Here is a 23270-nt window from a genome sequence, read left to right as displayed (position 1 = left end):
AGAGCGCGCAGAGCACGTTACGTGGGGTGCGTGCGAATCGGTACTTCCGAAAAGCGTTGCGAATTTTCACGTTCACGCGAGCGGCTGTAAGTATATCTGAAACGCTGTCTTCACGATAATTTTTTTCAGGGCTGCTGTTGCCAAAGCCTCCAAAATATACCTACTTTCTATAAACCAACGTCAGAACATCTCGACGCTGCATGCTATCTGCGCTTCACAAAACTTCGCTTATTGTTCGCCCCTCTTGCAGCAAGTTTCGTTGAGTCATAAAGCGAACGTATATGTTTTGCAACTTCTCAACTGGGGAACCGCATGGCTGTCTTCGCCGCTCTTCTTGGTGCCATTCTTTGCCGTACGAACCGCAGGAGACAGGCATTAACCTTATGCAGCTCGTAAAATTACGAACGTCACGGCAACTTGCTGTGGCAAAGGATCGAGCTAAAACATATACGGAATTTAACTGCAGGTACAAAAAGAGCGCTAGCGATCGACGTGTTTCCTGTATGTATACCTGTTCCTGCATATGACTTAGAAGACACTTACCATGTTTCCAACTGTAGCTGCAATCACTCGACTGCATATTGTACTTGTATAAGTACTCCATAAGTACTGCTTTACAGCCAATCCCGGGTGTAGGGAATTAGAGCACTGCACGGGCCTCAATCTGAGGCCCGGCCCGGGCCCGAGACCTGAGGCCCGAGCCCGGCCCAGGCCCGCGACTTCAAGCCCGGGCCCGGCCCGGGCCCGCTAAATTATCGGTCTAGCGAGCCCGGCCCGGCCCGTGAATCCTGTAGTGAAGCCCAGCCCGGGCCCGGCCCGTTTCAAAGTAACGCTTGAGGTATACTGCGCCATTATGTTTGCGCAATTATGTTTGCGCAATTTTTTGCGCAAATTATTTGCGCAATTATGTTTGACCATGAGGTATACTGCTCACTTTGAGCAAGCTACTACGCCAACAAGGAACTGGCCGACAAAGGTTCTGAAACCGCAGGTTGACTTCCAGAAAGCTGGTTCTTTTTAACCCAGAAGGAAGTGATGAAGAGTAGTGCTCTCCAGGCCCGTCTTTTGGAGACCGATCTGGTGTAGGTTCGCAATGATGAACTCGGAAGTTCCGAGAGCTAAACAAAAAGGGCTGCATACACGCGTAGTAGTCTACTTTGCGTTCCCCCATTTTTTTAAATCAGTTATATTCTGCCGCCCGCGAAGTATATTAAAGCTGCCTAGCAAGCAGTAGGATGACATTTTTTTAGTGAACGCGTTCTCACAGGTTGAGCTCATAGCCGAACTGGTCGCCTCTCTACTGAAACGAAAAGCTAAAAGGCTCGAGTATTTCACGGTATGTGCTTGAGGACTACAAGCGTCCTAAACTAATATGTTCTTCCCGAATGCATTTCTAATAGTGTATATGTATGTTTTGGGATGACGAACGATCAATGGCCGATTAAGGCCGGTTGAATTTTACTCTTACTGCACCGCGGCGTGGAAATAAGGAAATGAATAAGTCAATGAATAAAGCTTAGTTTTTTTCTCAGCGCATACTATAACTCATAGCTCATCCGTGTCGCTGCTTCAATGCCGCAATTGTATACTTCACTTTGCAATAGTGAATGAAAAGTCAGACACCAGCCGTTTCTGTACGGACCCAAGCCCGGCTCGGGCCCACAGCTTTAAGCCCGAGCCCGGCCCGGGCCCGCAAATACAGGCCCGGGCCCGGCCCAGGCCCGGCCCAGGCCCGGCAAAATAAATCATGTCGCGGGCCGGGCCGGGCCCGGGCTTTCGGGCTGGCCCGAGCCCGTGCAGTGCACTAGTAGGGACCCCTGTCAAGCTGTGTCTACAGCTTTTTGCCCCTCTCCTTCTCAGGAAAATAAAACGAATTGAATTCGCAGTATAGATCCACTATTAGTCTGATATGGGTTATTTTGTACCACTCTAAGAATCAAGCATTAAGTTAACCAGAACAGCACTAACTTCGCTGACAATTATTGCAGTCTTCAAATAACAGAATATCAAAGGTAAAAACCTGTCTAGTTTTATTATTCACACCGCATTTGCTGATCAACAACCTCCTCTCACAACTTTAAATTACTCTTCAGAGCGGCTTCATAAGCAGAATGATGGTCTACTTATATGCAGTAATTAAGTGTAAAGGTTTGATGCTCTGCATGTCCTTGTAATATGTCACAGTTTCCAAAGGACATTACTGTTCGAGTGTTTCAAATGCCTCTGTCACTGTGATGGCAAATGCCACTTCACAGCATCACGGAATCTACAGCCTATTAGACTTTATTTTTTATGCATTTTTGGTAGACTAATTGCCTACTAGTTGTCGATGAGAAAATTGCCTTGGAGGAGATAACAGAGGAGCACTCTTCCTTGTTCCTTCTCTTGCATGTCAGCTAGCGCATAGGCACAAATTGGCCTTAAATGCCCAGATTGCTAGGACAGAGGCCAGTCCATCATCGTCAGAAACTCACATGCCTCAATTTGAACAGTACCATACTCACGTGTAAATGATTTCTTGCGCTTTTATACTTGCACACTATTGTCTTATTTCAGGAGGCGTGGTTGCCAGACATTCGATGGTGATGTTTCTTGCATTCAGTATCTGGGCCTACTCCTGCATTAATTAGCTAATTGTTTTGACAAATATTTTTCTATTACTCCTGTAACCCTTACAAGGCCTCATTAAAAGCCTGTAACACATATGTAACTAATAATGAAATTACTCTAAATATGTAGACACTGCATCACTATAAACTCCCACCCAGTGCTTTAAAAACTACATCCTTCTCTTCTTACTGTAGAGTTCTTTCACCGCCATGCACTTTGCACAACACAACATGATATAAAAGATAAAAGTTTTTATTTCACAGAGATATACACATGACTGCGTTTCGATCAACCACATATATATAATCTTCAAGCCCAAAGCCAACAAATGAAAGCAGAGAGGTTTAACTGGCTATGTCATAAATTCGCTGATGAAGAGGATCAAGTTACACAGACACCACAAGTTTGTAACCAGCTGTTATGTTTCCCATCATTTGGTGCCTTCCCACACTTATGCAAAGAAAAAACTAAACCACTTAGATTTCACAAAAAATAAAGAAAAATGAAAATAAAACGAGGGCTTGCGCATTTATGTGAGTAAACAATCAGCACTACTGTATGCTTTATTCAATGCCATCAGAAAAACAAAATTACCTAGTTGGATCAGTTTATGATGAAAAATAAATGCATACAATGAACAGAATTTAACATATTAACCCTTCTGATGTCTATTGCTAAAGCTAAAATCACTGATAACAGAGCTCCAGCAACAGAATTCAGATGTATTACACAAAATGCAATTTTCTAATGAGCTTCTTAATGGTGAGCTAACCTGCCACCTACAATGTGGCATAATGGCAAAAGTTCATTAAGCATGGAATTAACACAAAGTTCTGGTATTGCATATTACAGACCTGCTGCATGATTAAATTTTAACCTGTACAGTTTGCCTATTCATAGAATACCTTATACACTTGATTAAAGACTGCACTCCTATATGGACTGCTCCCCAGAACTTGAGAGTCAAGAATTAGGCAGAGGGGGGAAAAATCCACAAAGAGAAACCATGTTTCTCGTGTGTGTAAATTTTCTTGCATGGCACACGCTCCTTGGGGGACCTCCCAGTTGATGAAAGCTGCCTGTCGCTGTCATTATTACCACTTTCCAGCATGCACCACTATACAGCTGCATGCCATTTGAAGCAGAATTAAGGCTGTATCTGGAGAGGACGGCAACTACCAACCACGAAGTGACGCTGATGGGATGGCTGAGATGAACATCACTGTAGCTCTGCAATGTCTGCTTGTGGACATTGAATTCGTGACGTGTGGTCTTCCCAGACACTGTCAAATGCTTTAAAGGTGCAGGAATTTCGAATGCAATGCATGGCACTGAAGATGACATCACACACGAGGGTGGTGAGAAGCAAGCAGCACTGATAACGATAGTGATGAAGAAGCCTGGAGGTACCTGAAGCTAGGTGCCACATATAGTGTCGGACTGAATGGTACGTAGAAGTAGTTTCCCCGTAATATAGTTGGAAAATTGAACTGAAGAATGCCACTTTTGTGTAAAAGCCACACCTTGCCAAAATCTCGAAAAAAAAAAAAAGTGCGGTCCTTAGTCGAGTGTATATGGTATGTATGCTGCATAAACAAATTTTGATGCACGTCTTCAGCTTTATGAGAAGCACACCAAGCAATGCTCGTAGCAGCCCTCGCAAAAAGCTTGGGTGTTTGCTATCAGATGTGCTGTTTGTGTGAAGAAATAGAAAGAGACAACAGGTTTATAAGCAAATATTGAGAACTTAGACTGCTGCTCTTGATGCAGCCGGCATGGTTTGCTCGTGGAAACAGTGGTTTACCGCCTGTCTAAAGTCACAACGGATACTAGTGATATGGTTTGGTTCATTAAGATAAGCCTAAAGCTGTTATCCCGCTTTAGATGCCATGATTTTGGAACCTGTCTTGTTGTGGATGCTCGGCACTAGTATATACAATGAAAGCCAAGTGTCTGCCACAGCTAACCCTTGCGTAGCATATAGAGCCGTTGGCTAGTTCTCACACATACACTATTTTTACTCTAGAAAGGGGAAATGAGACTTTCACTACTTCCATGCACCACGCTCATTTTTTATCTTTTGTGGGAAGAAGACATTAGCTGTGCATAGAAATGCAGCTGCAGGCGTTGTATGGTGCACAGGTTCTAAAAATTTTCTAGACGCCATCTAACGATTTGTCCAAACGGCATTTATTTTGTATGGGCAATCTCTTGTTTAAGGGAGTAAGCTTGGCCTATTGAGCAAATATGCAAAAGTTTCTTTCTGTGGCTGCTAGGAGCACTAGGAGATGTCTTAATTAGCTTCTCTGACTATACTTTACTAAGACTTGAAGAACATGCTTACTAGCACTTCAGAAGATAAAAACTATTAAACAAATACTAACTGTTTTCTGTGTAAAGTTCATTTTTTGGGTTACTCTGGACCATTATCAGTAGAGACATGGCTCATATGAAATTTTCTTTCTCATTCTTCGCCAACACTCACACATGGCAATTTTCATAAAACATACTTAGGTGGCAGTCATAAACATCGTAGTCATGTAGCACTGCTGTATTGATCATATGCTGGTATATGAAGAAAAGTGTCTTTCATGCATGCCATTACGAACAAAGAGGTCATAAGACAGCTTTGCGGCTTTTTGAATCACAGTTAGGTCATGAAAAGAAAAAAGATAAGCATAGCAGAATGCACATCTGACAATTATCAGGAACTGCAATGTCATATACTGTAAAATGCCTTCCTTGTGACATTTGCGATGATAGATTAGCTGCAGATCTTGCCTGCAAGCATACATGCGGTGCAGTTTTGCTTGTAGACACATGACCATGTTTTATTATTCAATGAGCCACACTCTGCAGAAGAGTCTAGCAGTAGATGTTTTAATCATTGACTATGGTTTAACACTCAAAGCTGAGGCTAACCATTTTAGCCGTCTTATAGAGGAGCCATTTGCTCCAATTTTGGTGCAAATTCATTCGCAGCCCTTTATGTGGAGACAGCCGGCAATTCAGTAAATAAATAGTTGTGGTTACCTGTAAACAACAACAACAAAACAAGAAGGTAGAAAACCTGCAAAGTATATGGCTCTATGTACATTTGCACACAAAAGAACATTAAGTGGCTTTTTAAACGTGCCTTCGTTGTTCACACTCCAATTCTCGCTCCTTGTACCACACCAAAGCTAATTACAGCAATGTGCCAGTACGACATTATATATAAAGCGGCACTTACAAAGGAAAAAAAAAAAGCAATTGGTGGTTATAGATATGTCTGCACAGAAACACTCGAGTTTTAAATGCCGGCACAGCGCACAAATCATTGCATCACAAAAAGGAGTCATGAGCTTTCTCAGAATTGATAGCTTCTCTCACTAGCATAGCAACAATGCCACAGGTTAGTTACTACGGCTTAGAGGAGTATCCAGCCAGTGCCTGCAGCACCCTTTCAGTAATTCCCAGATGTACATTGGTCCCCCTTGCATTGGCAAAACCGTGAACAATGCTTGGGAGTCTCCAGGGCTGACATAAACAGACTCATCTAGTTTGCTGGCAGGAGTAAATAAAAAGACCTCTGCCAGCACCTGCTTACAACATCATATGGTATTGCAGGAGTATTTACGTAGTCACATTCTAAATGACAGCCTTGACTAAGCAATACATCATTTGTTCTGAAACTTTGCATGTATTACCAGAGCATTAACACAAGTACATACCCTTAACCATTACAGTAGTCTAAAACCAACACTGTACAATGTGGGCCTCTGTCACAACTGAGAGTACGTAAATTTAAGTAACAAAAAATTCGATGTCTGCACTAGAAAATGAAAACGATGTGATTTAAACACAGATTCCTGCTTGGAAGGAATGACTGCCAGTAAGGAGCAAAAATAAATTTCCACACAGGATGCAGCATCTGCCTTGCAGACCTGTACAAAATGAGCTCTGCTAGCAACAATAATAACCTAGCCCCTTGCTTCCAGCGCTAGCACAGTCACTAATAAGCATTCTGGCAGCTTCTTTAAGAATAACAAGTAATGAAATCATGCAAATCTTGTGAAACATGGGCCTTGCTGTTCCGTTAGCATGCTTTGTGCATGATGTACAGCACATTTTTTCTTCCTTCTACATCTTTTGTTGGACCCTCTACAAGAATAAAATCTGAAAGAGTTAACAACAGCCTTCTCAAGGCACTGCACGAAGCCTGCACTGTCTTGTAGTAGTAGTAGTAGTAGTAGTTCCTACACAACCAAAAAAATAAAAGCAAACAGTGTTTGTGAAAAGGTGACGTTTACACCTGCTACTGCCATGGTCTTCAAAAGTACACTAGGCAGATACTTTGAATCTTTACACTCCATCTTCATAACCAAACCACACCATCTCTGACAACCTAATAAACCCCATGACCCAAGCCTTATCTTTCTTTTTTTTCTCACAATGGCAGTGTACGGTTAAACTTCTCCGAGACAGCAGTCGGGCCATGGATGATGAATGCATTAAGAGCTGCCTCTTTATGATACTCCCTAGTGTCACAGGAGGCTTCCTTAAATGTTGGCATGGCTTCTGGAAATACTATGGCAGTGAACTATGCCGAGAACGTGTCAGATTCTCTACTTGTGCACAGCCATCAGGCTCGTTCATCCCAGCCATTGTCATGAAGGAATTCAAGCACAGTGCCAAACAGTGCTCGTAAAACTCGTACAGTTACAGAAACTTCCACATGCACATCTCCGTGATTAGAAAGCCTAGCATTTAAATAAATAAGAATAGATTTATTTCTGTACAAGAAAAAACAAAGGAAAGAAAGGTCTAGCCTTCATAATGGAGATGAGACTGTTAGCACCAACGCCGCCTTCACATGAGTGATGGCTGCTGTCTTGAACTCTAGCATTAACCCCCAGAAATTAATGCCTGAAACACTGTGCGAGTTAATGTTATAAGCTTGGTATGTGCCACAAAGAAAAATATACTGTAGCAAAAGAAAGGCTGTTCGTTGAAAAATGGGGAAAAGCAAACTTTGGCAGAGAGTGCAGAAAGATCTGTCTCATTGCTTGGCAGGGACAGAGCTTGTTCTTAGCACGTAAATTTAAGAAAAAAACTATAATTACATGAAACAATGTTAATGTATAAGTTGTATTCATGTGATCTCTGAATATGGGATGGCCTTGTGCATGGTATCCTCTGCAGCTTTATGCAAAAACACGGGTGCACAGATTCCGTAATGTAAGAGCTCTTATGTGGTTTTATGGTACTGTCAATGAATGTACAGCCAGCCAGGTTTTTAGCACTATTACACAGGTGTCTGCAATAGTGGCCACCTCCTGGCCTATGACAAAGTGAGGTGCAAAACAGACTGCAAAAGGCATGAACTTTGTGCCCTTGCATATATTCTTGGCTATTTTGCTATTTTGCTTCATCACAAGCCATTGCAGGACCATGTGTTAAAAACTTGCACGGTATTGCAAAAAAAATGGGCCAAATGTACACCTGCAACCATATATATAATCACATCTGGAAAGGAACAGTCTGGCTGTAGTTATGCACAAGCTAGCAGTAGGTAGAAAGTGCTGTGCGCTCAAGTATGACGCTATCACTGATGTGCTCGGTTACTGAGACACTGCGTTTTCTGGCATGAGCTGGTTTGCATTAAAGTGCTTCTTGTGATCACTGCTTCCATGCTATGACTACTGTTCTCTGTTACTGTAGTTCCCCGCAGATGAAGGCATCAGGAACACTCACATGAATACAACTTACAAATGAAAAGATGGCACCTGTCTGTCTGCATCATTGGCTCAAAGCCACTGGCTGCCCAGTAAGATGCCAGAACAAGAAGACAGAACGGCTGCCAGTGGTTGTACACTGATGGGGTGAAGGTGTGAACAGAACAGAACAGAAAAAAAAAAAGAAGACGAGCAAGATTAACAGCTTCACCTAGCCACCGCTGGGCACGCATCTATCAGCAGATCTCGACCTGAGATCAGCTTTGGGAGGTGCGCTTGGAAAGCACGCCCGGACGGATGTTGCACTTGTTGCACTTGGCTCGGAACTTGTCTGCACACATAGTCTTTCCATTACGTGCCATTGAACTCCTTGTCCGAAGTAGGTGCTGGAGAGTAGCCATCAGCGGGGCGTTTCCGCTTGAAGAAGCCCAACTGCGAGGACAGGTAATAACATTTTACCTCATGTGCTTCGAGCAGCTTCTTCTGACCAAAACTATGTGTTACTAAGCAGTTTAGAATCTTCTGCGCATGGCGTCATGTCTTAACCATATTTGCAATAACAAACTTCACTTGTGTCAGAAAGATATTGTATACCAGTGGTATCACAGGAACTCCAAAACATACCACAATGAGAAAAGCTGCAAGATATGAGTCCTTTTCTACTGATGCAAGCACTGGTTGTTGATATTGGACATAAGCCAATACAGCGTGTGTGAGCAGGCATAATGCTGTGCTTCTACAGCAATTCATGTCGAGGTAGCGGCAACATGGAAGGGAGGGCCTAATTCACAATCGAGAGCGAGCCTTTTTTTGTACATTTGCATTACCCCCCCCCCCCTAAGAAAAAACGCCATGGGGGTCAATCTCCGAGAAGAAAACTGCTTAGGAAAAAATAAAGAAGGTTGCCTCTTGCTTCTACTTGGGGAGAAATTGTTGGTTTCATGAAAATCATATGTTCCCTTTCACAATGCTTGGACCTGTACCTTATCCATAAGGTGGTAAAGGTTTATAAGTAACTCCAGGATCAGAGTATTCTAGAGCTCCACGTTCTACACCATGGTTAATAAGAATTGAGGAAATTTTGCTTTTGATCAGTTGCTATTAATTCTTACCTCAGAATGCAGCCAGCCAATAAAAATTGGGGATACTATGCATGGCACTGTGATACATCCATCAGCACAGCAATTTTTGTTGCATCATTACAGGGTGCTCTAGCTGTTTTTAATTGCTGTTTATGAAGTGGCTGCTTTGCAGGGAGAGGTGACTGCGAGGTAGCTTTCACTTGCACATATAATTTGGCACTGACATTGTATACAAAGAATGTGTGGATTCACCAGCGCAATTTCATTGTATCAACCATACAGTTGGGAAACTTGTGCAATGGTGTGACGCATTATAAAATTTTCGTGGAGAAAAGCAGTTTACAGAAGGGAAACAGTGTGACCTACAGACGTGAAATATGGTAATTAAAATTCAGCTCAACCCAGCCTCGGCGATATCCACTAATAATCTTCAAGTTGAAGAAATGGCCCCATAAGCACTTTTCCAAGCACAGACTCTTTAACAAAAATCACAATTTCTGCCACACTGGACCGTACCTGATACGAGAACATTTGGCTCATTGGCCTTGCAGATTGTGTATTTCTCAACACGCAAGCATGGCAAATCAAATGTAGAGTTAAACAAATTGTTATCCAAAATATCATTTGATCATTACTTATTGATGGCTGGTAATTTAGTTCTTAAATAACCTTCACAGTAAACTTTCTATTCTCACAGAAACAAGACACTTTATGTACAAACTGTGGCTCCTGAATGACAGCTGTGTGCTCCTTGCCACTTTGGAGTAAAATATACAATCAGTACTCGTTTTAGCTGCAATGTAATGAAAAAAAAATGCAAAAGCAGCTTCATAGCATGACTCTGCTGTGCTCTGATGAACAAGCCCTGCAATGTTAATGAGATCATCATCCTCGCCAATTTGTGGAGTCAAAATTGCACTGGGTTTGAGACGCAGAATCTCGTTTATCATGGTGCTATAAATATAGCCGCTATATATGCGCTATATATATAGGTGCTATATATAGGTGTAGGTGTAAAATATAGGTGCTATATATGTAGCGCTACATTTCAGCACTGCCGCAATGCGATTCTCCAACCAGTATATTGAAGAGTTCACCTTGTATAGGATGAAGATGACCAGCAGCAGGAGCAGGATGCCCGCCACAGCGGCAAGAATGATGATCCAGAGAGCCACACCTTCCGTTTTCTGGTAGAGGCTTGCATCCGGGTATGCTCTTGTTTCCGCCTGCACGGTCAATGAAGTTCTTGAGGTTACTTGCATTGAAACTAGAATATTCAAGCTATCATGGCATTTACTGGCCGAGATTCAGTTACAGCGAAAGTGGAAACGTTAGCTGATGGTACACGAATGCGAGTACATGTCACCTGAGAGATACCATCGTGCACTCAACGGAGCACAAAGATCCTGCTCCTTCACCATAATTTTTGCCTTTTTCAAACAAATGAGTTCATTTCTGACCATGAAATTTATCAGGTGCCTTCATTTAGCTAAGAAGTTTGCATTTTATTGGAAGAACGTTCACGTAGACAATATATCGGATTATGTACGGGCTGTTGTCACACAACACGCCTGCAGTGTCTTAACTCCTCTTCTACTCAGTGCACTTTTAAGTGCATGTTTTCACTAAGCATGTGGTGCTTAGATGATATCATTAAGTGCCACTAACATTTGTAAATCCATAGGTAATTCTGTTCTGTTGGCATGATGCAAAGGGTTGGCACCAGGCATACCCACCTGAGCATAGTCATCTTCTTGTTTCTGTCGTATTTCCAGGGAAGGATCCAGAATAATCTCGGCAGCGGAAAATATGCTCACTTGGTCAACAGTTGCATAGTCCTAAAGGATGTGAAAAAAATAAATAAATAACCAGGTCAAAAATAGGAGAATGTTGTTTAAGAAAGATACTGGCTAGAAAAAAAAACAATGAAAATCCCGCTCCTCAAAAACTAACGGCATTCCACTTGACATTTTTTGTAGACAATGCCATTGGTGTCGAGCATCAAAAAATAGTAGCCACAGTTCCATAGCAAATCATAAGCATATGACAATCCACCACCCAAAGCAGATGCTCTCTGGGCATTGCAGCTACCAACAGGTTTCAAAAAGAGTGACACTGCAGTCTACGCAGGAAAAGCTCTGAGATAATAGCCAGAACCAAGCATATACTGATGCCAATGGCTGCTGAAGCATTAGATGGCAGACTTGACAGCAAGCAAGCTCGTTCACCTCCACAAATGTTGCATTCCACAGCCTGGCTGCAATAGTGATGGTGGCTGATGACTGCTTCTTGAGGTTACGGATGCTGCACCGGAACTTGAAACACTTTGCACTACCCCGATGACAGCTCTGCAATGAAAATTGCAATTTGAGTGAGTTGCAGGTTTAACAAACTTTTAGGCTGTGCTCATAACTACATGTGTAAAATTATAGTTCAGAAAGGACTGTTTTTTTTTTCCACGTTGCATTAATTTGGACTGCTACACATGCTTCATGGGACTGAAGAGGTCATCTTACGATGCCAATACAGTTTGTAGTTCTTTATTTTCAATATGTGCACAAGAAGACCCTAAAGTCATTGCGACTCTACAAATGACCTTTGAAGCATAGCTTTATGTTGCGAAAATACACATTAAACAATTCTTGTATTCAGCAAGGTGTCACAAACACTGAACAAGAATATGTACAAAGTTCTTCAAAAATCTCAGCCAAGGTCTTGGGGATTGGTACTGCGAAGTAACACATGGTAAAAATGACTACACATGGTCTGCAAGCACTCACTAGAAGCAAGGCAGCAAATCTGCTGCATTTGATATCCATTCTCTGTGACACAGCACAACGTTGTTGCAGTTTGTTGTGTTATTACAATTAAATATGCTCCTGCAATTTAAGTAGGTGCACTACCAGGTGCTCCTGTATGCATGTCTTGCAAGTGTGGAGTGCAGTATGTTAAAAGCAGTTTCACAGACACACCATTGTGACGAGCCTGACAGTCTTCCCCTCGAGACGCACTTCCTCGGGAGAGATGACGATCTCCCGCTTTTCCCTCTTCTTAGTGCGACTAGCAGCAGTGATGGCGCTCGGCCGAGCCTGTGTGGGAGGAGGTTTGTAGTGAGCATAATAAAGTCCTTGTCTATCTTAGCATGCACAATCACAAGACACACACTTCACTTTTGCAGGCGTTAAAGCCAGCTCTGAAACACTTGCTTTCATAGCTCTAGGGAGCCACCCTAAATCCCAGGACAGGCATTGTTTTTGCAAAAGGACAAGTGAATGAAAAGAAGCCATCAAAACATAGCGGACAACTGTATGTACGTGTAATTTTTTTTATCACATTTCAAAAGAACGATCCGCCAGATACATCCACGGAAACCGAGAAGGGAATATGTCGCACCTTTAAACCAAGTGGATTAACCTGACCCCCTTCCATGACACACTCCCCGTCTCCAGCAACCTGAAAATGGTGAGAAACCAAAGAGATCAGACAAAATTGTGAGTTAAAATTTTTAAGTGGTGTGCAGCAGGAAGTTTAGCAATAGAGGTACTATTTTGACGATACACACGACTAAAACAGCATGTGTGTAGCATGCTCACAAACCTGAGGAGCATCAGTCATATATAAAAGGTATTTTCCATGCTGCTGCTGGTTTTCAGCTTCGTATGGCCAGGACACCTCAATGTCTAGAGAAGGTACAGCCCAGGGACCATGGTTGAACACCTGTGTGAAGTCAACAGAATGATAGATGATTGCAATTTAGCACTAATACTATGGACAGATATGGAAATCATAACAAAAATTGCTACCCAGTTCAAATTTTTTTGATCTCCCGAGTAGCAATGCTTTCTGAGAGAAAACAAGAAATAAACAAATACATTTTTTCTATTTATTAACGACAAAATCTTAAATATCGCATACAAGAAAAGTGGTTTAGGTGGTTGCTTCATGTGAACACCATGAAGATGAATCTCAGATAGTGAAGCAATGCAACCTGAAACAACTGTGCAGGGTAACACAGAGCACTTGAGAACCTGCAGCTTTTTCATTATATGTGCGGTATTGGTCTGTACTGTCGCAGTGAAACATAGTAAAAAATATGCATTTTGTGAAGCTGCAAAAACTTTCCACACGCTTGCTTAGTATTAATACATCAAGACTCAGTTTTGTTTGAGTCCACATAGAGTGAAAAGTTTCAGTTAAACAATCATATCAGGTAAAACAAAACTCTCAAACCTAATTGAGTTAAAACAAAACCAAATTTGAGACACCCCTGGCGAAAATCTTTCCCAGCCCAACTGGTTTATGGAACAATTTCCAGTTGGTTAGGTTAGGTTAGGTTAAATAGAAACATCAATAATGAGAAGTGTGAATTCTCTCCATCGTTTGTTCGCAAGCTTTGGCATATGCACATCTGCAGCAAGCACACTGACAAGTACAGGCCACTAATTAACAGCAATAATGGTCGTTAGAGTAAGAGATGAAAACATATGTGGAAATAGTGAACTCTACCTGGTAGGTGTGGGTAATCTTGCTTCCAATTTCATCAAAGTGTTTCATGGCATGGGCTCCGACAACAGCACCACCGTACCACACCTGCTCTGGTTGAGTGGCTCTGGAAGGCATAAGATCTCTGTAGGACCCTTCCAGATGTGAAGTCATAGCAACGTGCAAGCATAGCATGGGATCACACATATATAGTGCCAGCTCTTCAGGAACTACACAGTCAACCTCATTTGCTTACTGAAATATATGACCAATGAAAAAAGCCAACCAGTGCACGATGCAAATATGAAGAATAAAGAGATTAGGCAGTAAAGATGTGTAATTACCCTCTAAGTTCAAGCTCCGCAACTCGGATAACATTAACCTTTACAACCGTGTCATCCTCTGGACTCAGCTCTTGGCTTGTACTGTCGAGGGGAAGAAGAAAGACATTGCAGAGTAAGTACCTGCTACGGCACTATTTTGCCCGAGAATTTATTTTTCACTCTTCACAAGAACACTAGAATGAAAGCGCAAAACTTACGTATTAGCCTTGATTGAAAATTTCAGGCTGGTTTCAGCATCCGCTTCACTGCGGGTATTGAATCGAAGAAGTATTTTGACCTGTTGACAATAAAGATTGTGCAGAGTTAGACTGTGTGTGCAATTTATGATACATAATACGTGCTAAATATGCCTCAGCAATCTGACTGATTTCTCAAGAATGTTCGTGCTTTGTTCTGAGTTAAATGTTATAAAAGCTTTAAATATGTGGGATACAAATTGTTGGGAGTCGGCAAAAATAAGGTAGCATCGTTCAGGGATCTGACGAACTTCTAGTCTTCAGACATAAAAATTAAAAGAAACAGCAAGCTGGCAAACTTAAAAGCTGCACACACTAGTACTGAACTGACTCACCATGCCTTGATTTAAAGGGTTGCCGAGTTCACACTTCACATATGTCGAATGAGGAACACAGTCGACCACATTCAGGTCCTGAAAAAGATACAAAGCATCCATTTGTGCGCCATTAGCTGATGCTAACGAGTCACTGGGCTTATAAGATATTTCCATTTTTAACACTTCCGTGCCTTGGTCACAGAAGGTCTCATGTAAAGTACCAGAGTGCAGTGAAATCCACTCAAGAGATTATAATTGACATGCGTTTCTGAACGGTTGTGAACAAGAGAAAAGAGCAACAACACAGGTGCTCTCACAGTGTCCCTCTATAGCTCCTGCTTAGACAACTCTTTACCGAGCTACCACAGCCGATGGGGCATCTGTGGGAGTTGCAAACTCACCTTAGACTGGAGTGTGCGGCCAACATAGCTCAGTGCAGGTGAGTGGAAGATGTACACAGCAGCATCATACGCTGGCTCTCCCCGGTTGTGCACCTCTACTGACATATTCACGTGCTCCTCACCAAGGTACAGCACAGGAGCACCCTCCTCCCTGGAAGGCATTCAGATTGTCAACTGCATTTCAGACCAGTTGTGCGGCGCACCTCTCTTTGCAGGTAAAATTTGCACAGAGAGACAAACTTTGGCTGAACGCTTCAGTGGAAGTGTTTTGAATCAACAATTCTAACTCGAAGTGCATTTTCATCTCACTGCCACCATCAGCAACAGTGACAACCCCACCAGCATGGTTGCGACCACTGCAAGACAGCTGCTGCCAGATGTGTGACGAGAGGTGGCCAGCTGCAGGTTATGGAGGGGAGCCTTGTGGTCCTCTACATCCTGCAGGCAGCCCATTTCTGTAAATTTGCTGACCTCATAATCACCTGAAGGTGCTTGGGAAATGCCATAAATAAGCCCAAGCTTGAACAAATGCTGCAGAGAAACCAGACCGAAAGGGTCTCCAATGCATATGCAGCCAAAGTTCTACTCAGAGTAAACAACCTAAGACAGCCTGCTTGTTCAAGTTGCATGTCTGCCTATACAAAATGACTGTACCTCCGTGCCTCTTCAGTATCTGTTAAGTCTGAGATTTGTATGTGGTAAACATAATATGATCAAGAAGGCAGCTCTGTGCCTCACATTAAAGTCTTCTTCCAATTAAGACTGGGCAGGAGGAAAGAAGAAAGAACAAACACAGACTGTCCCATCCAGAGTGAATCTACACTGATTAGTAAACCATCTTTTAGCACTGACGTATTTCTTATGCTTATCACAAAGAGAGAGCGCTAACAGTGCTAGCACATAGTGGATTGTGTATTTCCCCACTCTGCTTCTGTACCAATAAACTTACATGGGCAGGTGCAGTGTAGCCTGAACATGGAGGTCACTTTCGCAGATGTCATTGCTGCCACAGTTCTTGAGGAAGCGTGCCTAAAAATAAAGCAAGTGCCTGACTTAGTAACTGCATCTGATCAAGATTAACCACAGATTTTGGTAATGTATATTCACCAAAACACACTTAACGAAAATTTAAACCTATGCTCAGCACAGAAATGCTGTAGTGAGAGACTCGAGAAACTTGCATTAAAACATTCAATCTTGACTTCATGAGCCTGTTCTTTCAAATGAACACCCATTAGCTCTTTGCATTAAGAAACACTTCATTTCTCATACTTCACCACTCCATGTTCTGAGTTGGCTTCTACAATATCAAACCCAAACATGAGAAAGCAGATTTTTTAAAATATGCTTTCCATATGAGAAAATTATGAGTTAGCAGTGCTTGAACAAAGCCCATTGAAGCTGCAGTGCAACTGCTCACATTTTCTCGTAATAAATAGCTTGCTATAATTACAAAAAAAAATACAAAGATTACATGCAAATAACATATGCATAATTAACAGTTTTCATACCTTGTCACCAGGTAACAAATAAACTAAACAGTTAAACAGGCCACTTTGTTGTGACTTAAGTGGTGAAAGTTAGGTGGTTTGAGACAAAAATTAGTGTAGCAGTCTTGTACATCGAAAGAATGGCTTACAAAGAAAGTCCAAGCAGCTGAATTTACAACTGTTAGCCATGCATTGTTCAGCCAATAAATGAGTGAGCTTCCCAACATTAATATGGCAGCTGTACCTTAAACGAAGCCCTTCAATGCACGGGACTGCTACACATGCCTCGCATCCTCACCTCAAAGACCCTGGAGGCTTCTTTCTGGTTGAGTATGGGAAAACGATCAATGCTGGGCAAGGAGGCGCCTTCTTTTGGGTGACGGGGCACCCTCTGGACAAGTGAATAGCTCAGCTTCATTTTGATTGCACTCTGGATATCCGTCTTGTCCTGAAAGCCAGATTCATATGTTAGATGCATGTTGTGTGCTGCATATCAGTAAGTGATGTGCAAGCCTTACTTCAGTGTAGAAATTTTATTATGACTACTGCCACGAAGCTATCAGCAGCTTGTGCCATCACTGTCAGTTTACTATATGAATGCAGGGCGCAAACAACACCCAGAGCTTGTTCCAAAAATAAGTGTGAAAACATGTAAAATATGAAAGTACTCATATAGCATTCAAACTAATCGTTGTTTTCAAAAAGACATAAACCAGATTCATTCAAGTGCAATTTCAAAGGCAAGGTTCAGTTATATCAAAAAAGAACTCTGGTTTGGCACACCATGGTGTTTTTAGAAAGAAAAAAAAAATTTAAAGCCTGCAGCAAGTAAAGAGCATCGTAACTACAAGTACTTATGTTGTTCATACTGGTAAAACAGAAAAAAAAAAACCGATGGACTAGAAGAAAAAGACACAGGATAAGTGCTTCATTGAGGACGGTGCTTGTTTATTTATTTATTTATATTTATTATTGATACCCTTAGGGCCAAAGGCATTTCAGAGGGGAGTGGTTACAAATTACAGAAAGTGAACAAAAACAAAAATTCAATATACAAGCGTCATGTTCCTGGTTATACAATTCAGTAAATAAGTACTGGGTCTTGTTTTGTTCTTTTACCAGTACAAATCTTTACTAACTTACCCGGCTCAACGTTTTGCTGCTTGTACTGTGATTCACAAATAAACTGTAATTCTCCCCCCTTGCGCATTCGGAAGAGGGGCCGGGGGTGGGCATCCCCCCCCCCCCCCCCCCTTTTTCCCTTGGAATTTTGGATATAGAATACGACTACAAAGCTTGATTAGCACGCTTAAGTGATAGTAACTTTGCAGTTTGCTTAATAAGTTTAATTCTTTGTTCATTAACAAAATCCAATGTATGTTCTACAAGCCTAGCACCAATTTGCTGTTTCTAATTTGTTGTTGTTGCAAAGAAAAAGAAAAAAGTGCCTTTACATCTTATCACACAGGCGGTAAATCAAAGGCATCAAGGCTAGTTCTCTCTATGTGGCTTATGCACCCTCTACAGAAACTAGAGTAACACCACTGCAGACGCTACCACAACAGCATAATTGGTCAGTGTTGCCACAACCCAGTTTACATCAAGGAACATGCAACAACCCACACCCCACTGTGACTGCTTCTGTGCACCGCTGCTATATGCAGCTCTACAAATCCTAAATTACAAGCAATGCAGGTGCTTTGCAAGCCAGATTATCATACTATTCTCTTAGATGGCCATGCAGCCAATGTAGATGATCAAATTTCAAGCTAAAAAACATAAGAGCTGCACTGATGCCAACTTGAAGCCATCTTGATGCGGGAAGATTTGACTTAGCTTGACATTGACGATGACAGCTATAACCACAGCTCATTCTCGATCTTTTTTCATCACGTCATCCCGGGACTGGAATGATCTACCACAGGACACCGTGCATCACATCAACGCCATCCATTTTAAGAACGCCATCAAGACCATTATTGTTTAACTGTCATGCCCATCCCTCATGTAATGCCCCATACCAGGGGCCTTTGAGGTATCAAATAAAAAAAAAAAACAAAAACACTCCAACAGTTCTGGTCTCTTCCCTCCACAGGAAAGGCTGGCATGATGAGTGCAGTTGGTATAGTTACCTTGAGGTAGACCAGCTCCTTGGAGCAGTGCTCCCTGCCTGTGGCATACAGCTGAACTTCCAGCTCACGCTCCACAATGTTGGGGGTTTCTGAGTCAGCAGAGGCATTGAAGCGCACGCGGTAATACTTCTTGCCCGTAAAGGTCTCAGCCTCGATGCGGTAATTGAGCAGCAGAGCAGCTTCGGTGGCATTGCGCAGCATTTGCATGTTGTTGTGCAGAAACTGGAAGCAAGCCTCAAAGGAGAAACTGCAGGTAGAAAATCATAAAAACAGTGCATCAGTCAGGGGCCCAGCTTCTGCAGGGCTAACCTAAGATGCTTCAGCACAAACAGTTCTTCCTGCATGCCACTGGCGTGGCGTCCAAAACGAACTAAAGAGGAGGAGGAAAGCTCAGTGATACTAACTGGCAACATTATGCATTACTTAGGGAATGCATTTGTCATATGACAAACATTTTAGAGATCATTTGCAGCACAACTCCTATATTTGCAACAAGCATCAAATTCAGGCAGGAAAATCTCATGTTTAAGCAATATTGACCTTTATGCAATGTTGTGTCCTACACACTCACCATTACATAGGGTGTTAGCTGACAACATCCAATGCAACGCCTACATTTCTAACCTCAACACAAGCAGTGTCTAGCAATAATAAAAAAATGGCTGAGGCTTAGCTAAGGTTAAGCCTAGTCAGATGCGAAGCATATTGATGGCTAGGCTTGGTAAAGTTCCTCGCTTTGTTCTTCAGTTGTTGTAGAACGTTGTCGCCGAGCCGCATATTGAGCACGCCGCTTAGCCAGACGTTCATCCCGCTCTTCATCGGTCTCTGTGGCACGCTGAAGCTTTCGCTTCTCGTTCAAATCAGCCCTGCTTCTAGGCGGCATCCCAACACCTGGCCGCCTCGTAAGTGCCCGGAGAGTGAGGCAAGCTCAGCTTTATACCGCTGCTGTAGCGTCACGTGGTCAGCTGCAGCGCCTCTGATGTGGAGTCTCCACCGCCGCGGCCGACCGCGTGAGCCGGCAGCCCATCTCTCCTCTGCTGCGACGTCATGTTGTCACGTGGTGTCACGTGGTCACGCTAAAGGTCAATGGTAGCTCCACCGCCGCGCTCGACGGGCTTTAGTGTAGCTCTAGTAATATGCTTCGCATAAAAAGCTGCTGAAAGCTTTTATTTTTTTTAGGCTGCAATATGTTAACGATAAAACTGAGGCAATACTTTGTACAAAAATACTGCTGTAAATGCCTATAGCACTTTTCACAAGGCTATAATCATAAGCAAAAGATCCTTCTTAGAACTGATTCTATATAAAATCCTTTGAATTGATTCTATGTTTTTATGAAGACCGCTTCACCAACACCTATTGCTTCTCAGCGTTTTCAAAAGTTAACCATTTTTCTTTTGTTTTGATATATAAATCACCACCATCATATTGAATCTAATGTAATTTGTAGTGTTCTTGATAGTATGAATTGAACACACAATATGAGCGCAAAGCAGGAGGCCGCTCAACTGTGCCAAGGAAATACGTACTGACCAGACATAAGGGCTTCTCTGGTCATCTGGGCACCCGGAGACTGTGGGGTCAATGTTTTCAAGCTTTCCTTTGACCCCGGTGACAATGTCAATTATAGGACGGGACCTGCATGAAAAGAAGAAAGAATAACAAACAGCTCTTTGAACAAAATTCCCCATAAACACTGAAAGGAAGTTTGTACAAAAACTGAAATATGTCAAAAAATCAATTCAAGTGGTTCTGTGTAAGCAATATTTCTCTTCTTAATAAAAGACTTCAGCCTACTCTGCCCCAGTTTGGTTTTTCAATTTATATATTCAAAGGAAACAAATATATTCATCGGGCATCACTGCAATGATCTGGAAGAATGTTACTGCACTGAAGAGAAAATGTTTTATGCCTGACTGAGAGAACCATCCAGTAGATTGCTTGACTGATTAATGCAGGATCCTCTGTTTGCAGGCTCAAAAGCAAATGTCGCAAACAAAGAGGGAAAAGATAATAAAAATGTGTCTAAGATGTAAACACTCATTTTTCGTGATATTGTTATTCACATGCTTGATGATGATGAATTTTTATGGTGCAAGAGCATCTGTGGCCAAAGACTACCACGGCTCAAGGTGTTTTCTGTCTACTCAACGCAGGGCAAAAGACCCATTTCCCAAGCATTTCAACCTAAAAGAAGCCAAGCACCAGGCTGGGGCAAAGCTTGTACCCACTGTGTCATCAATGGGCACCCAGCGGCACTCGGGATCAAATCCCGCACCCCGTGCTTAAGAGGTGGGTGCCCAAACCACTGTGCCACTGCTGCAGTTGTTCGCATGCTTGACCATCTGTATTTAGAGCACCTTCAAATCTACCTCTGCAGACATGTAGTGAGCAACAATTACTGACAGAACATTAAAATTTCTAACTCCAATATTGCAATTTGGACTTGATGGTTGGTTGGTTGGTTGGTTTATGGGGTTTAACGTCCCAAAGCGACTAAGGCTATGAGAGACACCGTAGTGGAGGGCTCCGGAAATTTCGACCACCTGGGGTTCTTTAACGTGCACTGACATCGCACAGTACACAGGCCTCGAATTTCTCCTCCAAAGAAATTCAGCCGCCGCGGCCGTGATCGAACCCGCGTCTTTCGGGTCAGCAGCCGAGCACCATAACCACTGAGCCACCGCGGCGGCTAATTTTGGACTTGAGCAACTGTGCACGATACTTAATGATATTGCACTGACCAGCGCAATATTGTTGAGTATCAGAGCTGCAGGTTACTATATATCAATAATACTGTTGCTGCACTTTGGTTTCTGTACTTAGAGGTCTGCAGATGCATGATGTGAATTAACTGGAAAACATTTCTATTCCCGGAGTTAACTTTACACTGGTAGGGACAACACCTACTAAAACCACTTCTTGTGAACGATCATGCAAGTGCGACACGTGTTTGCGGCATAACAAGGTAAATCAGGAAATGCTTCTGAAACTAATTCTGAATTCCACAGCTATATATTTTTAAATGCAACTTTATTTGGGACTAAGGTATCATTTCTCATAAGATTTTAGTGGAAATGTAGCAGAAACACTCTCATTCAAATAAAGCACCATTGCTGTATGTTAAGGGCATTCTAGAACTGAAGACTGAAAGTTTCAGAGAAAAAATTTCACGAGCGAATAGCAGGAAATTAATAGCCACATAAGCAAATAATAAGGACTGTGAAGTCTTAGCCAAGAACAAAGCTCTTTTTACACAGGTTGAACAGTGTTTGATCGTTAACTAATCAGTGCTGAGGTGCTTTCCCTTATAATGTCTGTGTCATTCCGTGATATGATCAAAATTATGAATGCAAACAGTACTGTACACATAAGCAGATCAGTGCTGAAGAGCATGTGCTGCTCTACAAAAGACATCAATTTTATGATAAATGATGCCTGTGAGTGTTGTTTATGCTCACCTGAACACGATCATACTGTCTGACTCATAGTTGCCAGAAGCCAGATCAGGATAGCCATTGGCATCCAAGTCCATACCTCCGTACAAGGAGTAGCCCAGAGTAGTCACCCTGTCCTTTATTTCATCGGGAAGATTTTGTGGATGAATGACCTGCAGAATAACAATAAATGGAAATCTTCAGCGAGCTCTTTAGGTTAATCATGGCCAACTGGGATTCCTTAGCCTGAGTCAAAATTTAAGCACACAAGCAATTTCATGCTCCACCTCTGTTTAAATGAGGCTCATCATCATCATCATCATTTATTGGCCCTTAAAGACCCCTGGCGGGGTATTACATAAGGGGGGGGCGAACATCGAAGCAAGTAATGACATTATTAGCTCTACTACAGCTCAGGCTGAACCTGAAATCATGTTCAGTAGTAGGACAGCTTAGCGACCGAGCCATCAGAATGAGTGAACAGCTTGCGACAAAAACATGTCTCACACATTCATCATAATACCAACTTGCTAAGAAAGATGCGGCATTTAAGCCCACACACACATGCAAACATATCCAAGCACACACACACACACAAGATCTGACAGCACAGCATAGCCAACATACCACAGGGCAAACAGATTTTAACATACCTAGTGCAATATAGTATAGGCTGTTTTGCTGCAATTTGGCAAAAGTACCGAAGAATAACTGCTATTAAACAGTAGGTCAAACCTAAGACACTGCATCACACCCTCCTGGCTTCTTGCCATAATGCACACCTTACACTAATGTCCAGACAAGGGTGAAATTTATTTAGTCAGACGTAATATATTTACAGGCTAGTAGCAAGTCTGCACTTAGCAGCTGCAAAAGCGATTTATTTCATGTGGGAGAGGAAACTGAAAGTCTTCTGTTGAAAGATACTGTCACAACTGTGTAGAAGAGTGACCACACAAGGCTTAGATGTTGTATGCTCTTGGACACAACTATCACACAACATGCCCCACTGAGAGAAACAA

General features: G+C 42.3%; 1 protein-coding gene across 1 annotated transcript in view; it reads right to left on the bottom strand.

Moving 5' to 3' along the window:
• Positions 1-2846: 2846 nt before the first annotated feature.
• LOC149341249 (integrin alpha-PS1-like) overlaps positions 2847-23270 on the bottom strand; it is a 104187-nt gene continuing 83763 nt past the window's right edge. The window contains exons 10-26 of the mRNA XM_089543228.1: positions 22273-22421; positions 20345-20449; positions 18812-19058; positions 16978-17127; positions 16139-16218; positions 15190-15340; positions 14807-14884; positions 14433-14512; positions 14236-14316; positions 13916-14018; positions 13007-13126; positions 12803-12862; positions 12382-12498; positions 11638-11757; positions 11146-11247; positions 10507-10635; positions 2847-8759 (exon numbers count right to left, since the gene is read on the bottom strand). Of these exons, the coding sequence (XP_089399354.1) occupies positions 8679-8759; positions 10507-10635; positions 11146-11247; positions 11638-11757; positions 12382-12498; positions 12803-12862; positions 13007-13126; positions 13916-14018; positions 14236-14316; positions 14433-14512; positions 14807-14884; positions 15190-15340; positions 16139-16218; positions 16978-17127; positions 18812-19058; positions 20345-20449; positions 22273-22421 (1953 nt within the window). The 3' untranslated portion in view covers positions 2847-8678. The remainder of the gene's footprint in view (positions 8760-10506; positions 10636-11145; positions 11248-11637; positions 11758-12381; positions 12499-12802; positions 12863-13006; positions 13127-13915; positions 14019-14235; positions 14317-14432; positions 14513-14806; positions 14885-15189; positions 15341-16138; positions 16219-16977; positions 17128-18811; positions 19059-20344; positions 20450-22272; positions 22422-23270) is intronic.

This window comes from Amblyomma mixtum, chromosome 5 (assembly GCF_055824585.1).
Source record: "Amblyomma mixtum isolate Tamu chromosome 5, ASM5582458v1, whole genome shotgun sequence".
NCBI lineage: Eukaryota > Metazoa > Arthropoda > Arachnida > Ixodida > Ixodidae > Amblyomma > Amblyomma mixtum.
Note: the sequence above shows the minus strand (reverse complement) of the source record. Positions and strands in the feature narration are given on the sequence as shown.